Genomic DNA, 12407 nt, shown 5'->3' on the forward strand with positions numbered 1-12407 from the left:
CATAATGTTAATCATGAAAATAAAAACAAAAACAAATTAGTTAATAAATGTATAATGTGGCAATAATGGCACATAATGACTTATAGAGAGCGTTAGTGTAATAGTATTATTTAAACATCCCCACAAGTTAGGAAGGGCATACAATGAGTAGAGAGACAAAGGCTATATATTTAATTGGTGACAAATGTTAATGACATTGGCGGACATCAGTGACTTTTCCAACCTCTCAACTAACAAGAAGTTCGCGTTTGCTATACTCAAACATTTGTCACCGAGAAATATACAAGTGTAGTTTATAGTTTTTAAAATAACACAGCAAAATTATTTTCTGTAACGGAAATTGCACCGAGAAATCAAATTATAAAAACGGAATTATACAATAAGAATGAGATTACTTTTATTTTGGAAGTAGACGTTAGCACTGCGCGGTGTAGGAGCGCGCACAGCTGAGTCTGAACGAGACTGGGGCGGAACACTCCAATGACACTACTTGTCATTTTTTCTTGGTCCGATCTGTTAGTTTGCTCTGTAACAAGATATTTAATTTTACAACGTGTAATCTGCGATAAGATTAATTTGATATGAATATCGTAAAACTGGTGAATAGAATGACGAAAGTTTAATATGGACCGAGTTTAAAAACATTCTAAAACAAATTGCTCCAGCCAAACGCGAAATAATCCTGGACAAACATACATACATACAAACAATTGAACTGAGAATCTCCTTTGCTTGAAGTCACTCAATAAATGAAAAAGAGATCAACCCCGGATAATTCATAATGGTTATGTCATTCTAGTAGCAAAAATACAACAAATCAGTGGCCTCATCCGTTTACTTTAACTTCATAACCACTGAGTGAATAGATCTATAATTCTATAGTCACCTTTGCTAAATTAAGTCCGATCTCGCTGAGTCGTTTGTGCTGGTAGGTGAGCGGCTCGTGCAGCTTGGCGTCGCCGCGCTTGTAGAAGTCGCTGTAGTCGAGGCGGAAGGCCAGCGTCTGCAGCGACACCTCGGCGTGCAGTGCCAGCTTCAGTATCAACGTCGTCACATGACCCCTGCGACAAACACAAGCGTCAAGCCTGGTTTAGAGGTGTTATGTAACCATTAAAGCAAAAATGTATTACTCCAACTTACAAATAACATGTTAAAAGTGATGGTGTTATTAATCCCGTTACACTCTAAACGAACGCTTAACACACTACACTCTAAGCCTTTTTTCGTAGGCGCAGGCGCAGGTGCGATGAAGCGTGACCACAATTGTGAGATCGTAAAATATAAACGGTCCCGTTATGTGAAATATCCGTAAAATCGTCAAAACGTGTTTACCTGTACGTGCGAGCCCAAACATTGAGGTCAGCTTTCCGACTTGCCAGAAACTGGTGGAAAATTTTCCGTTTTTCCTTATCTTGGGCCTCGTCAGCCGCTGTGAACGCGTACTCACCTGGCAAAAGAAACAGAAAAATTTAATATTGTCTGATAACGCCAAATACATGATGGGAAAGAACTATTAACTTTTTGTGCGATTAAAATGAAAATACCTAAATAATAATTTTATCATCTTGAAATAATGACATTTACACTAATAGTCTTACCGCGTCCTAATCTCTCTGCCTTCAACTGTTCGAGTCGATCTCTTCGTTCGAGCTCGGTGTTGATGCCGGCGTGGAGGGTGGACTCGAAGCTCCGCAGCGCTAAAGTTTCGTTCAGCACGTTACCCAAGTACGACTGGAGTTCCTGTTTGTGAAATATTGTAGTTTAGTTTAGGTTGTTTCAGCTATACTTAAACCTGATCTGATTTTTAAATAATTTTCCAAGCTATATTGTGCTTCAAATACCCAATGGCTGAACATGCTCAAGAGGGGTGTAAAGATTTAAAGGTGGTAGGTTTTTTTTAACAAAACGACACCCGCCTTAAGGAATTTAGTCCTTGTGTTGCATGGGTTTTACAAACATTCAATCACATATTCAAAGACACCCAGACTCGGGACAAGCTATCGTGAATCACAAAAATGCTTGTCCTACGCGGAGATTGAACCCGCGACACGTCGCGCTCAGTGGGTTTGGCGTGGTAACCTCAACCACTCGGCTATCCGTGCAGTCACACTGTCGAATTGTTTCTCGCCTCGAAATGTTATCATTTGTAGGCTACCTGCGTGGTGTGGTGTATCATGGCGTGTATGGAGTGGCGGTCGAGCGCGTGATGGTGCAGCCGCAGCAGCGTGTCGAGGTCGGCGCGCTCGGCGGCGGCGGCCAGCAGCGCGCGCCAGGCCGGCTCCGCGCCCACGCCGCCCGCCTCCTGCAGCGCGCCCATCAGGCGCAGCGCCTCCAGCCGCAGGCACGACACGCGCCGCATCAGGCTCCACACCTCTACACAAATACCACACCAATAAATGATATGACCTTATACTAACTTAGAAGAAGACTTAAATTGTTATGAGCATTACCTGGCATATACTTAAGCCTCTTCTGTAAGATAGCATGTTCGCGCCAAGCGTCGTGCAGTCCATACTCGATGCGTTTGACGCGCCACAGCTGCGTGAATAGCGCACGGTAGCGAGCCGCGCATGTGGCCGGGAACAGCGTGCCTAGCGGGCCGTCCACGCGATACTGGAGTGCGAACACGTCCCAACCGCAGTCATCGCGACCGTCGCCTTAGCGATCAAAACATAATTATCAGAATCCATAAAAAAATGTCATTTTATTATTTTCAATTGCAGTTTTTGCACCTAGGATACTCACAGTTAGGATACAAATTGACGTGAAGCCGGGCTAGTACGTGTTGCGGTTCGAACTGTGCGTTAGTGGCGCGCACCGCTGCCTCCAGAGTGCACGTCAAATTATGTACATACAGCGATGTCGCCGGTTTATTTAACTCGTCCCTGCGGCACAAATGATTTAGGTCAGTGTGATGTGGTCTGCGCTCGGAGTATGTGCAAGCGAATCCGTAGGTCTTTTTCTTTGCAGTAGAAATGGTCTAGATTGTTTTCAGTTAGTGGGAGTCCGACATACGTGCCAGGAGTCGAATGTTTCATTATTGTTTGACACCGAAAAATAAAGGTGTGTTCGGTGTAATATGTGTGATACGTACTGCAGTAGCGTCATGAGATGGTGCACGAAGTCTCCCTGCGCCAGCAGCAGGTAGCGGCGGTGCGCGGCCAGGTGGTCGAGCAGGTGGTGGTGCGTGGTGAGCGCGGCCAGCAGGCGCGCGGACGCGGCCGCGTGCGCCGCCGCCACGCCCTCGCGCAGCCCCGCCGCCTCCCACCACGCGCAGCCCTCCGTCGAGCGCTCCCCGCCTGTGCACAGCTCTGTACCTCCGGGGTTACACACGCTACGCTCGCACCACACTTACGTACGACTTGGAGAGGGTTAGGCTTAAGGCCGATTTTAACTAGACACATAAATTACGAAATTGCGGAGACAAACAAATTGAGATTTGTTGCAAATAAATTATACGTCGAGAACAGAAGGTACAATGTTTAGCAAAACGTACCTGTATGTGGTTTGAGCAGCGCCTGCAGATGTTGAGCGTGATCACTGGTGCCGGCGGGCTCGTCCTGGCAAGCTTCGCGCATAAACACCACGCTCTTGCCCGTGGCCAAGATCTGCGCCGCCTGCTCACGAGACATGAACGTAGGCACCATCCATTCCCTAAAAATTATATACTTTAAGTAAATAGTTTAAAATATATTGCTTGGTACATACTATGATTGCATAATTAAAACCTTGTACCTGACTCGATATTTGTCATGCCACATTCGATCAATAGGCACTCCACTTCTGCTCTCAATAAAAAATTCGTTGAAACGGTCGTCAATCTCTCCTAAGGGCAAATTTACGAATGTTAAATATGATACAGGTTTATAATACAATACAAACGTTTTTACTGTAAGGTGTATGTTACCATGGAGAAGCCACCGTGTTAGCATAAGGAGGAGCGGATATGTGAGCGCGGTCAACAGTCGTCGAGCAAGCATCGCCACGCGCTCGTCTCCGTGACGGACGAACCTGTGAACGCAGGACGCTAGCTCACCGCCTAGAGTTGCGTAGAAAATACACTATTAAAATATGGGGAAGCTCAATTTGACGAAACTAAAATATGTGAAAAATTTCAGCAACTTCATTTTCTGAAGTATACAATAAATCACATAACAATTTAATAACAATGCAACATGAAACTGTGAGGCTTTCACTCACCTTTCTTGTGATGCGCTGCATGTGCAATATTGGCGAGCCAAGTTAGGCGATGGAGTGGCTCTTGAGCCCAAACGCACACCCTGCGTAGAGTGCCACCACCGCCGTCACCCTCACATGCCTGTGAACACGTTATTTTTAACATAAACAATGTCATGTGGTTAAACTTTTTGCTTATGCACTTGCTTGCAACATACCTGGGACTGCAGAAGGGCGACGCTGCGGTAATATTCAGTAAGCTCATCTCTGATCGATGCTACAAGTCCTTCTCCCATTAGACCTGTAAAAAGTTACTAATGTAATAACTAGTAATAAGTATACAAATTAAAATGACAAAATAAGTTTTGTACTACAATAATACATTGTTCTTGATAAATTAGCACATTTTCTTTCATTCATGCCCACCCTTGACAAACGCCAAGCAAAAGTAGAATAGTATTCATATGAGTAAATGCAACAACTATACTAAGCATCTCTAAATAATAGCTTACCTTGTGGCATTAGACCAGAGGTAGGGTCGATAAACTCCTTCAGTCGGTCGTGTAGGAAGCCGAGATGCGCGATACGTGCGTGCAATGTTTGTTGCGGGCGCGGAGCGGCGCCTGCGCCCCGCGAGCGCACACCCGTCGCCGCTAGCACAGCCTCGCGCACGCATGTTCGCTCGTTAGTTCGGTCTGTACGCAATTAAGTTCCAATCATAAACACATTTTTTTTTAACACCAGATTAATATTAATCAACCATACATTAACTATGTATGGTACAAAATTCAAAACACTTTAATTGGCAAGTGACGACTGCCATATATTTCAACATCTTTGATACCCTTTATTTTAGTTTCCTTTTTTTTATAAATTAAATAAATTCTTGATTTTAATTAAAATGTTAGTAGTTCAACTTCTCAATTAATCTAAAATAATCTCTTTTACATAAATAAGGTACATACCCGTGGATTGTAGTACAACAGCCATGTTACTGTTATTGGACGGTAGGCTTTGGTTGGAGCCCGGCTGCTTGACTGCATGACTGCCCCAGCTCACAGAGCCAATGGTACTTTTACTTGTACTTGAGGCACTGCCACAGATACCGGTCGCTGATTTCTGTAACATAATATTTTTAAGTGATAACTGCTAACAACAAACGAGTGAACCACCTGCAACTTTTGCTATAAGAATATTGTACAATTTTACTTACAGTAGCAGCAAGATGAGGTATGGGGAACAGCTGCTGTGTAGACGCTGACTCTTGAGGTGTTTCCGACAGGGCCAACAGTAGAGCCAGGACTGATACTCGCTGCTTTAAAATAAACTGCAAAATTTACACACTTATAGCTACCTGCAAGTGTACAGCTGATTGTTTTAAGCAAAGGGTACTTACAGAATTTTTTAGTTTTGAATAATATTCACTGAATTTATCTGCATCCCTTGCAGACACACTGGCCAGTCGGGATTGGATTTTCTGACAAAGCAGTCTCTCATCTTGAACAGTACGAGTTTTCTCTCCAGTTGATGATAGATATGAAACTGCAAGCTCATATGCACCATCTGCAGAAACATGACATAAGTAAGACAAAGCTACATTAGGAACCTAAACATTATTAATTTGTCAAGTACCTGGTTTTGCATTTTGTACCATATATTTAATGTAATCATGTATGTTATTCATAAAGGAATATCTAAAAGTACTCTTAAAACATCAAAAAAGCACAAACCGTCGCTAAATGGCCTTTAATTTGACATTAACATGCTTATCAAAAACAATTTGTTATGGTTTTGAAAATAGAATTTACCTGGATCTAGTGACAATCCTGCACACAATTTTTGAAGTAGTCCAGAGAGATTACTTGACGTCAGGTCCATTTTACTTTAATATTGCCTCATCTAAGTACAATATTATCTGTTTTAATTCTATTTGTAGATGGCAAAACACTGTAAGCATCACACTATTTACAAATTTTCATAATAATGTTAGGATTCCACTAAGTATTTTCACGAAATTCTTAAACAGCAAAATTCTTGTCTGATATCTCAAGGAATCCAACTCATGTTTGATTGTAGATACATAACAAGAAGAAGAATAATTTACTTGTGGGAATACGAAATAAAATAAACGACCAAGAACAAAAATTGAGCTTGTCAATTTAATTTGGCAGTTATTTTTAGTGTTACTATTACCAAGGCAAAATTATTAATATAACCAAATCCAAATTGTTTTATAGCCTATGTTTATAGCACATTGTGTTCCAGATAATCTACATTTCACAGTATCTTTTTTCACAACTTTTCCATGATATGTAGCTTGTATTTGGTACAAAATAATTTAAACTATATCATATTTTAAGAATTTTGTTTAAATATTTGTTTGTCTGTTGAAATAAACAATGTCAATAATAATCCGTACCTTGGCATAGTCTGTGCTTCTCTCACCTATTGATTTTGACATCAATTTGTTTTTATCATCCGAATAGGTTAAGAAAACGAAATGCATTTGTTGTTATATTTCGATTTATAAATGAATATAATAACACTGTCAATGTTTTTACACTAAAACTAGTTTTCCTGTTATTTCTTGACAATCGCCATTTACAATTAAAGTTCATTAATATGAATCCTAAGAGCCCAGAAGCGAGAATTCGCGATGATAACCCGTTTGAAGGAATGTATATTTCAGGTTCTGAATCCTTAGACAACCTAAACAGTCGAAGTGCATGCCCACGATGCGGCAAATCACGAATGTATTTCTGTTACACTTGTTTTGTCCCCGTCACGTTACTCGAGTCCAAAATTCCTCACTGCAGGGTAAGAGTACAACTGATACTTCAATTATGTTATTACACTGTATCTTGTTACGTCTAAAGTTTCAATTGTTTTTAGCTGCCAATTAAAGTTGACATCATTAAACATCGGCGGGAAATTGATGGGAAAAGTACATCGGCACATGCAGCTGTTCTAGCACCAGATGATGTCAATGTTTATACATATCCAGACGTCCCTGAATACCCGCAAGGCGGCAGAACTGTTTTGCTGTTTCCAGGAGCTGAGGCGAAAACTGTACAAGAATTGTACTCTGGGCAATTAGATGCTCCCAGTTACTCTGAACTATTACTAGCAGAGCTACCTTCTGGGTACTGTGTAGGGACATTAATGAAAAAGGTTCTAAAAGACCAAGAAATTTTTAAAATTTATCACTCTCAAGAACTTCCAATAGATAGAGTGGTACTTATAGACAGCACTTGGAATCAGAGTCGAGGAATTTATGCTGATGAAAGGCTACAAAAGATACCTACAATAGTTCTTCAAAAGAGAGCCTCACAATTCTGGCGGCACCAGCGAGGCAGTCCTCGATGGTATTTGTCAACAATAGAAGCACTACATCAAGTTCTATTGGAGTTACACATATGTGCATGGGGCCGGAGTGAAAATTATGACTCATACCTCACTTGTCATTATCCAGTACATAGTAAAGAAGAGAATCACCCTCAATGTCGCCCTTACAATGGACAGTATGATAACTTGTTGTATTTCTTTAAATTCATGTATGAGAAACTGCATAAACTTTATAAGCATGATAATTTATTAGCATATAAAAGGCCTATGTCATAACTATCTATATTATGGTAATTTGGGTGACTGGTATTCAATAACAGTCCATATATAACTGGTCTATTTTACTTTAATATTATAAGTTTACACCTTTAAGGAATACATGACCTAAAATTAAAAAATAAACTTAATTTACTATTTATAGTTTTATTTCTTACAATAGTTATACCTATTATTACACAAGTAACAAAAAATTAAGTATAGTTTCAAAGAATTTTCATTCTATCAACTTGAAACATTCAGACAGAGGTGTTGTTGTAATTTGACATGACTGGTTTTTTCACTAATGTCACAAATATCTTACATGCGCAGACGGTAATTTAAAAAGTTACTTTATTAGTTATCTCTAGAGTTATTGAGTATACTTTTGAATAAACAGCCACTAGGTAATTTGTAATGAATTTCAGTATTAATCCCTAAAAATAATGTGATTACATATTTATCTATAATATTTGCTATTTTAGCTTTGAATCTGCTGACACTACCAACATTAGATAATTTATGATAATATGCATGAATTTTAATATATTCTTTTTATTACTTTATTTACTGATGAGATAAACCAACTAATAATAATATACCCTCTACAGAATGTTCAAGTCATCGCCTGATTTTTTTATGATTAAACACACATACAGTGTTTCTAACAGCCGGTTGTTATAGTTTACGTAAATCTAAAACAAAGACACTACCGTCACTAGCGCTTGCGCCGACTTTGGTGCCTCGTGAATTCCAGCACACTTCGAAAATACCTCCTGTGCCCTTGTACGAGTGGACAAGGCTTCCAGTCTGTGTTGACCATATGTGGACACACTTGTCAAAAGATCCACTGGCAAGGAATTTGCCATCTGGAGAAAATGCCACACTATATACTGGCTCAGTGTGCTTTGTGAGGGTGTGTATGCAGACACCTCGCTCTACATCCCACAAGCGTACAGTGCTATCAAAGGAAGCACTGGCTAAAATCAAGTTCATGTTTGGGTTTTGAGTTCCAGGCCCTGTTGGTGACCATTTGATGGTATAGATTTCTTTTGAATGAGCTTGCAAATCATGAACGCAAGTGTCTTGCTTCATGGACCAAATCTTTAATGTCATGTCATCTGAACATGATGCTAGCAACTGACCCTGGGGATCCCATTTTATGGCATTAACTTCATTCTGTAACATAACCATTAATGATTAGGAATGCAATAATTTTGAATACTCTTAAAGTCAAGCATAGTCTTACTTACAGTATGCCCTTGGAAACTTTTGATTGGTTTGTCAGCATTCAGTTTACAAACATGAATACACTGATCAGTTGAGCAAGATGCAAATGAAGTGTTTGTTTGCCAATCAACATCAAGAGCTGGTGCCAAATGGAAAGAAAATTGTTGTGTACATTGGCCTGTGGATGCATCCCATATAATTGTAGTTTTGTCAACCTATAAAGAAATAGTGTTGTAAGATTAATATTATAAAAAAAAAATAACTCCCGGAGTAAGGAATTTAATCCTTGTGTTGCGGGAGTATGACAAACATTCAAGTCACATGCACCAAATACAGGACAAGCATTTCTTGGATCAAATGTATAAATGCGTGTCCTATGTGGTTATAGAAAGCGCGTCACTGTCGAATTGAATTCTGTTACTACTTACTCCAGCACTCAAAATATAATTGCCCCTTTTGTTCCACTTCAGGGCAAATATCGGGCCCTTATGTTGACCTAGTGTTGATGCTAGTGTACCATCTGTGGTCCAAATACGAGCATAGCCATCATAAGATCCAGTGGCCAACAGGTTTCCATCACACTGAAAAAATATATATATATAATACAAGATTATTTGCTGATTAACAACTAAAATAGAAGGAAGGCAACCATTAAAAAAGGCAGGCTTCTGATCCCAAAGCCGTCTATAACAATTTACCTACATAATCACGTATTTCCTTACTCTAGCCTTTGTACGTGGGGCGTACAAACATAACAGTCTTTTAAAATAATGGCTGGTGGTTGGAAAATAATCTAATATATAGGCAATAGAACATTTATCAAAAAACCAGTAGTGCTTTCCAAATGGAGCTGTCTTAACTATGTAGTAATCTTTACGGTAGTCAATAAAGCTAATCCAAAATGCTGGGTCCAATTCTTATTTTTTTTTCAGATCATTCTGAATCGATAATAAGTTCGATCTTTGAGAAAAAAAAAAAGTATTTTTATGGCAAATAATTTATTTTCTATTTATCCTGAGTTAAAACAGCGAACGCATGGACAGTCAAAACTGCCCTAGTCAGCTTAATCACTTTGCGGCGAGCGAATACTAGATACTCTGTTAGGTATTCATTAATAATATGATAACTTACTTGCCACTTGTAAATTTTCTTATTTATAGATTAATACTGTTAAAAGAGTGTTGGTAGAGCTCTCGTACAAAGTACAACTTGTTATAGGCGGCTCAAAATCGTTGGTAGTATTTGGGACACTTTGAAATGCGTTTTTTTATACTATGTAGTATAAAATTCAAACTTAAGCATTATGTTTCTTATTCGCTTTTCTAAGGTCATATTGTTAAATTTTGGCTGGTTGTTCAAAAATTACCCTGTATATGGCAATGATATAATAGAGGGCCATATAGAGACTAAAAGAAACAGATGAAGGCCAAAAAGGAAGCACAAACACCAACTAAAGGTAAAGGCAGAAGTCTCAACATAGGGATAGAGAATTATAGAAATTGCTACACAGACAAGTGCCCAGCACTTACATGAAGTTGAATGGTGATAATTATTTAACAGAATTAGAAAGAACCATGTTTGTATGTAGTACAGATTGCTTAAGGTTGCTTTTGGTTATTTCACTCATAAAATAATGTTGCTTATCCTTTATTTAGAGAATAACACAAGAAGGAAAAGAAATTGCATTCGCAAACAGAACAATGTACATAATATGTTAATATGAATATATTTACATTCCAATCCAAAGAGGTAACATCTTTGTTGCTGGGTACTTCAGCTCCACCCTTTTGAATGCAATGTCGCAGCACCAACTGATTGGGGGTTGTAGCTGGATTGTCTGACATGTCCCATATTCTGAAATTAAGAGATTTCAAAACCACATATCAAGACTATGACTTTTAAATAGAAACAAGACTGTTGTGCATGGAGAAAACATAGTAAAGTTGTACCTGGCTGTACTGTCACCAGATCCACTTGCCAAGAGGTCTGTGCTGGGATTCCAAGCACATATGAATACTTCAGATTCATGTCCTCTAAGTACTGTGGCTTTGCTAGCCGGGATCTCTATAGATTGATCCATGTCCATTGTTTCTGGGGCACTGGGTGTGGCTGCTCCCCCTGGAGCTGCAGTTGCAGCACATGTAGTACCCTGAAATAAATGCTGTTGTTCTTAAACATGAATTTTACTAACATAAGATATTTCAAGTTCAGACAAACTTTTTATATTTATGTGTTGCAATCAGTTATGAGTAAGTACGTACATCAACACCATTCTGTTCTCCACCAGAGCCAGGTTCGGCCTTGATGGCTTGCTTCTGAGCATTGTGAGCATTTTGTCTAGCAGCTACAATATCAGGTGTAACTGCATCAATTAAACTTAAACTTTCTGTAAGACGAGTTTCTGTGCCTAAAACAAGAATGATACAATTGAATACCTAGGCAAAACAAATATTCAACAAGAAAGTTTCGCATCTGATTCGCATTTTTTTTTTAAGTACATATATATTACAGTAGCAGCAAATATGATTTTTAATAAAATTGACGAGTAGTGGCTACAAATTTATTACCATCTTCTCCTATAGTGATTTCTGCTTCTGTGTACTGTAATCCTTTCTGTAATATGTTGAGCAATGCAGCAGGTGGCACTAATGCACCATTGATATTACTTTGGGATATATGTGACTCAATACCAAATGTATATGCAGAATGATGAAAACCTGAAAAAGAAAATGACACTTATTCTGTATTCTCTAGCAAGTTTACACCATTTCTCATTGCTGAGATGTGTATCAATAATATTATCACAGTAGATATAAAAAAATTTAAGACATTGGTCTCTAATAAACACATTTAAAATGTTATATTATTAATTTTGTTTTTTTTTTTAGTGTCACATAGCTACAGGAAAATAAATAGTAAAGAGCAGTTTATAAAACATTTGTCACGTAAAACAGAGTGTTAGCGTCTGAGAGTTCAATGAACCATACCTGATTCCTGTAAATAGCGGTACACTAGAAAATTTACTTCATCACTAGAAAAACTCATCTTGCTTTAACAAGAATATTGAAAACATGAAAAATAACTATGTGAGCCTACTTTAGAAACCCAGAAAAAACATCTAACCCTCTATATTTACTTCACACCGATCATTGATTGTAATAGAGTAATAGATTGTAATATTTCTTTCTATAGTCTATGGCCTCCAAAGTTTTCTTAGACTGTCTGACATTCTCGTCTAAAGTTAAATCAAGAAAAATGCAAAATCGTCGCAATGTGATAAACTCGGCCGATCTTTTGACCACTCGCACGAATAAGATTAAGGGTCAAATATCACTTCATAAGCAAAATTAGAGTTTTACAATTTAAACATAGTTTTTTTTTCGTACAAGAAAAGCATGTAC

The 12407-nt window shown here is 38.7% G+C and overlaps 3 protein-coding genes across 8 annotated transcripts; 1 reads left to right on the forward strand and 2 right to left on the reverse strand.

Annotated features, from left to right (window-relative positions):
- Positions 1 to 36: 36 nt before the first annotated feature.
- On the reverse strand, positions 37 to 6364 carry LOC113492718 (gamma-tubulin complex component 3 homolog). Of its 5 annotated transcripts, none has more exons than XM_026870332.1 (18): positions 5985 to 6364; positions 5573 to 5739; positions 5390 to 5491; positions 5142 to 5295; positions 4689 to 4871; positions 4395 to 4477; positions 4201 to 4318; positions 3908 to 4039; positions 3736 to 3826; positions 3497 to 3654; positions 3095 to 3317; positions 2746 to 2885; positions 2451 to 2657; positions 2156 to 2373; positions 1599 to 1740; positions 1333 to 1447; positions 887 to 1061; positions 37 to 526 (listed from the first exon to the last, which is right to left on the reverse strand). In XM_026870332.1, the coding sequence occupies exons 1-18, from the start codon at positions 6052 to 6054 to the stop codon at positions 494 to 496; spliced, it is 2511 nt and encodes an 836-aa protein (XP_026726133.1). In that variant the 5' UTR covers positions 6055 to 6364; the 3' UTR covers positions 37 to 493. The 5 variants fall into 5 exon arrangements, with proteins under 5 accessions (XP_026726133.1, XP_026726134.1, XP_026726132.1 ...); XM_026870333.1 differs by having other exon boundaries at positions 3095 to 3299; positions 5390 to 5503; positions 5985 to 6363; XM_026870331.1 differs by having other exon boundaries at positions 3095 to 3311; positions 5390 to 5503; positions 5985 to 6363.
- Positions 6365 to 6559: 195 nt separating this feature from the next.
- Positions 6560 to 7932, forward strand: LOC113492720 (DTW domain-containing protein 1). 2 transcript variants are annotated; one of them, XM_026870338.1, is made up of 3 exons: positions 6560 to 6993; positions 7069 to 7798; positions 7831 to 7932. In XM_026870338.1, exons 1-2 carry the CDS (start codon positions 6799 to 6801, stop codon positions 7795 to 7797), a joined length of 924 nt encoding a protein of 307 aa, XP_026726139.1. In that variant the 5' UTR covers positions 6560 to 6798; the 3' UTR covers position 7798; positions 7831 to 7932. The 2 variants fall into 2 exon arrangements, with proteins under 2 accessions (XP_026726139.1, XP_026726138.1); XM_026870337.1 differs by having other exon boundaries at positions 6561 to 6993; positions 7069 to 7932.
- LOC113492719 (F-box-like/WD repeat-containing protein TBL1XR1) lies at positions 7850 to 12172 on the reverse strand. Its single transcript, XM_026870336.1, has 8 exons — positions 11994 to 12172; positions 11574 to 11723; positions 11268 to 11413; positions 10956 to 11155; positions 10740 to 10860; positions 9435 to 9587; positions 9030 to 9221; positions 7850 to 8955 (listed from the first exon to the last, which is right to left on the reverse strand). Exons 1-8 carry the CDS (start codon positions 12049 to 12051, stop codon positions 8455 to 8457), a joined length of 1521 nt encoding a protein of 506 aa, XP_026726137.1. The 5' UTR covers positions 12052 to 12172; the 3' UTR covers positions 7850 to 8454.
- Between the last annotated feature and the right edge of the window lie 235 nt (positions 12173 to 12407).

Source organism: Trichoplusia ni, chromosome 4 (genome assembly GCF_003590095.1).
Source record: "Trichoplusia ni isolate ovarian cell line Hi5 chromosome 4, tn1, whole genome shotgun sequence".
Classification (NCBI taxonomy): Eukaryota; Metazoa; Arthropoda; class Insecta; order Lepidoptera; family Noctuidae; genus Trichoplusia; species Trichoplusia ni.

Excerpts from the sequence above, each read along its gene's own strand:
- LOC113492718 (XM_026870330.1), bottom strand. The coding sequence starts at position 6,054 with ATGGACCTGACGTCAAGTAATCTCTCTGGACTACTTCAAAAATTGTGT. Across the intron at positions 4,872-5,141 it reads TGTTGTACTACAATCCACGG|ACCGAACTAACGAGCGAACA; the intron begins GTATGTACCTTA and ends AATTGCGTACAG. Across the intron at positions 3,655-3,735 it reads CATGACAAATATCGAGTCAG|GGAATGGATGGTGCCTACGT; the intron begins GTACAAGGTTTT and ends TATAATTTTTAG.
- LOC113492720 (XM_026870338.1), top strand. The coding sequence starts at position 6,799 with ATGAATCCTAAGAGCCCAGAAGCGAGAATTCGCGATGATAACCCGTTT. Across the intron at positions 6,994-7,068 it reads CCAAAATTCCTCACTGCAGG|CTGCCAATTAAAGTTGACAT; the intron begins GTAAGAGTACAA and ends AATTGTTTTTAG.
- LOC113492719 (XM_026870336.1), bottom strand. The coding sequence starts at position 12,051 with ATGAGTTTTTCTAGTGATGAAGTAAATTTTCTAGTGTACCGCTATTTA. Across the intron at positions 9,588-10,739 it reads TTACCTCTTTGGATTGGAAT|TGTGATGGAAACCTGTTGGC; the intron begins GTAAATATATTC and ends ATATTTTTTCAG. Across the intron at positions 9,222-9,434 it reads ATTATATTTTGAGTGCTGGA|GTTGACAAAACTACAATTAT; the intron begins GTAAGTAGTAAC and ends ATTTCTTTATAG.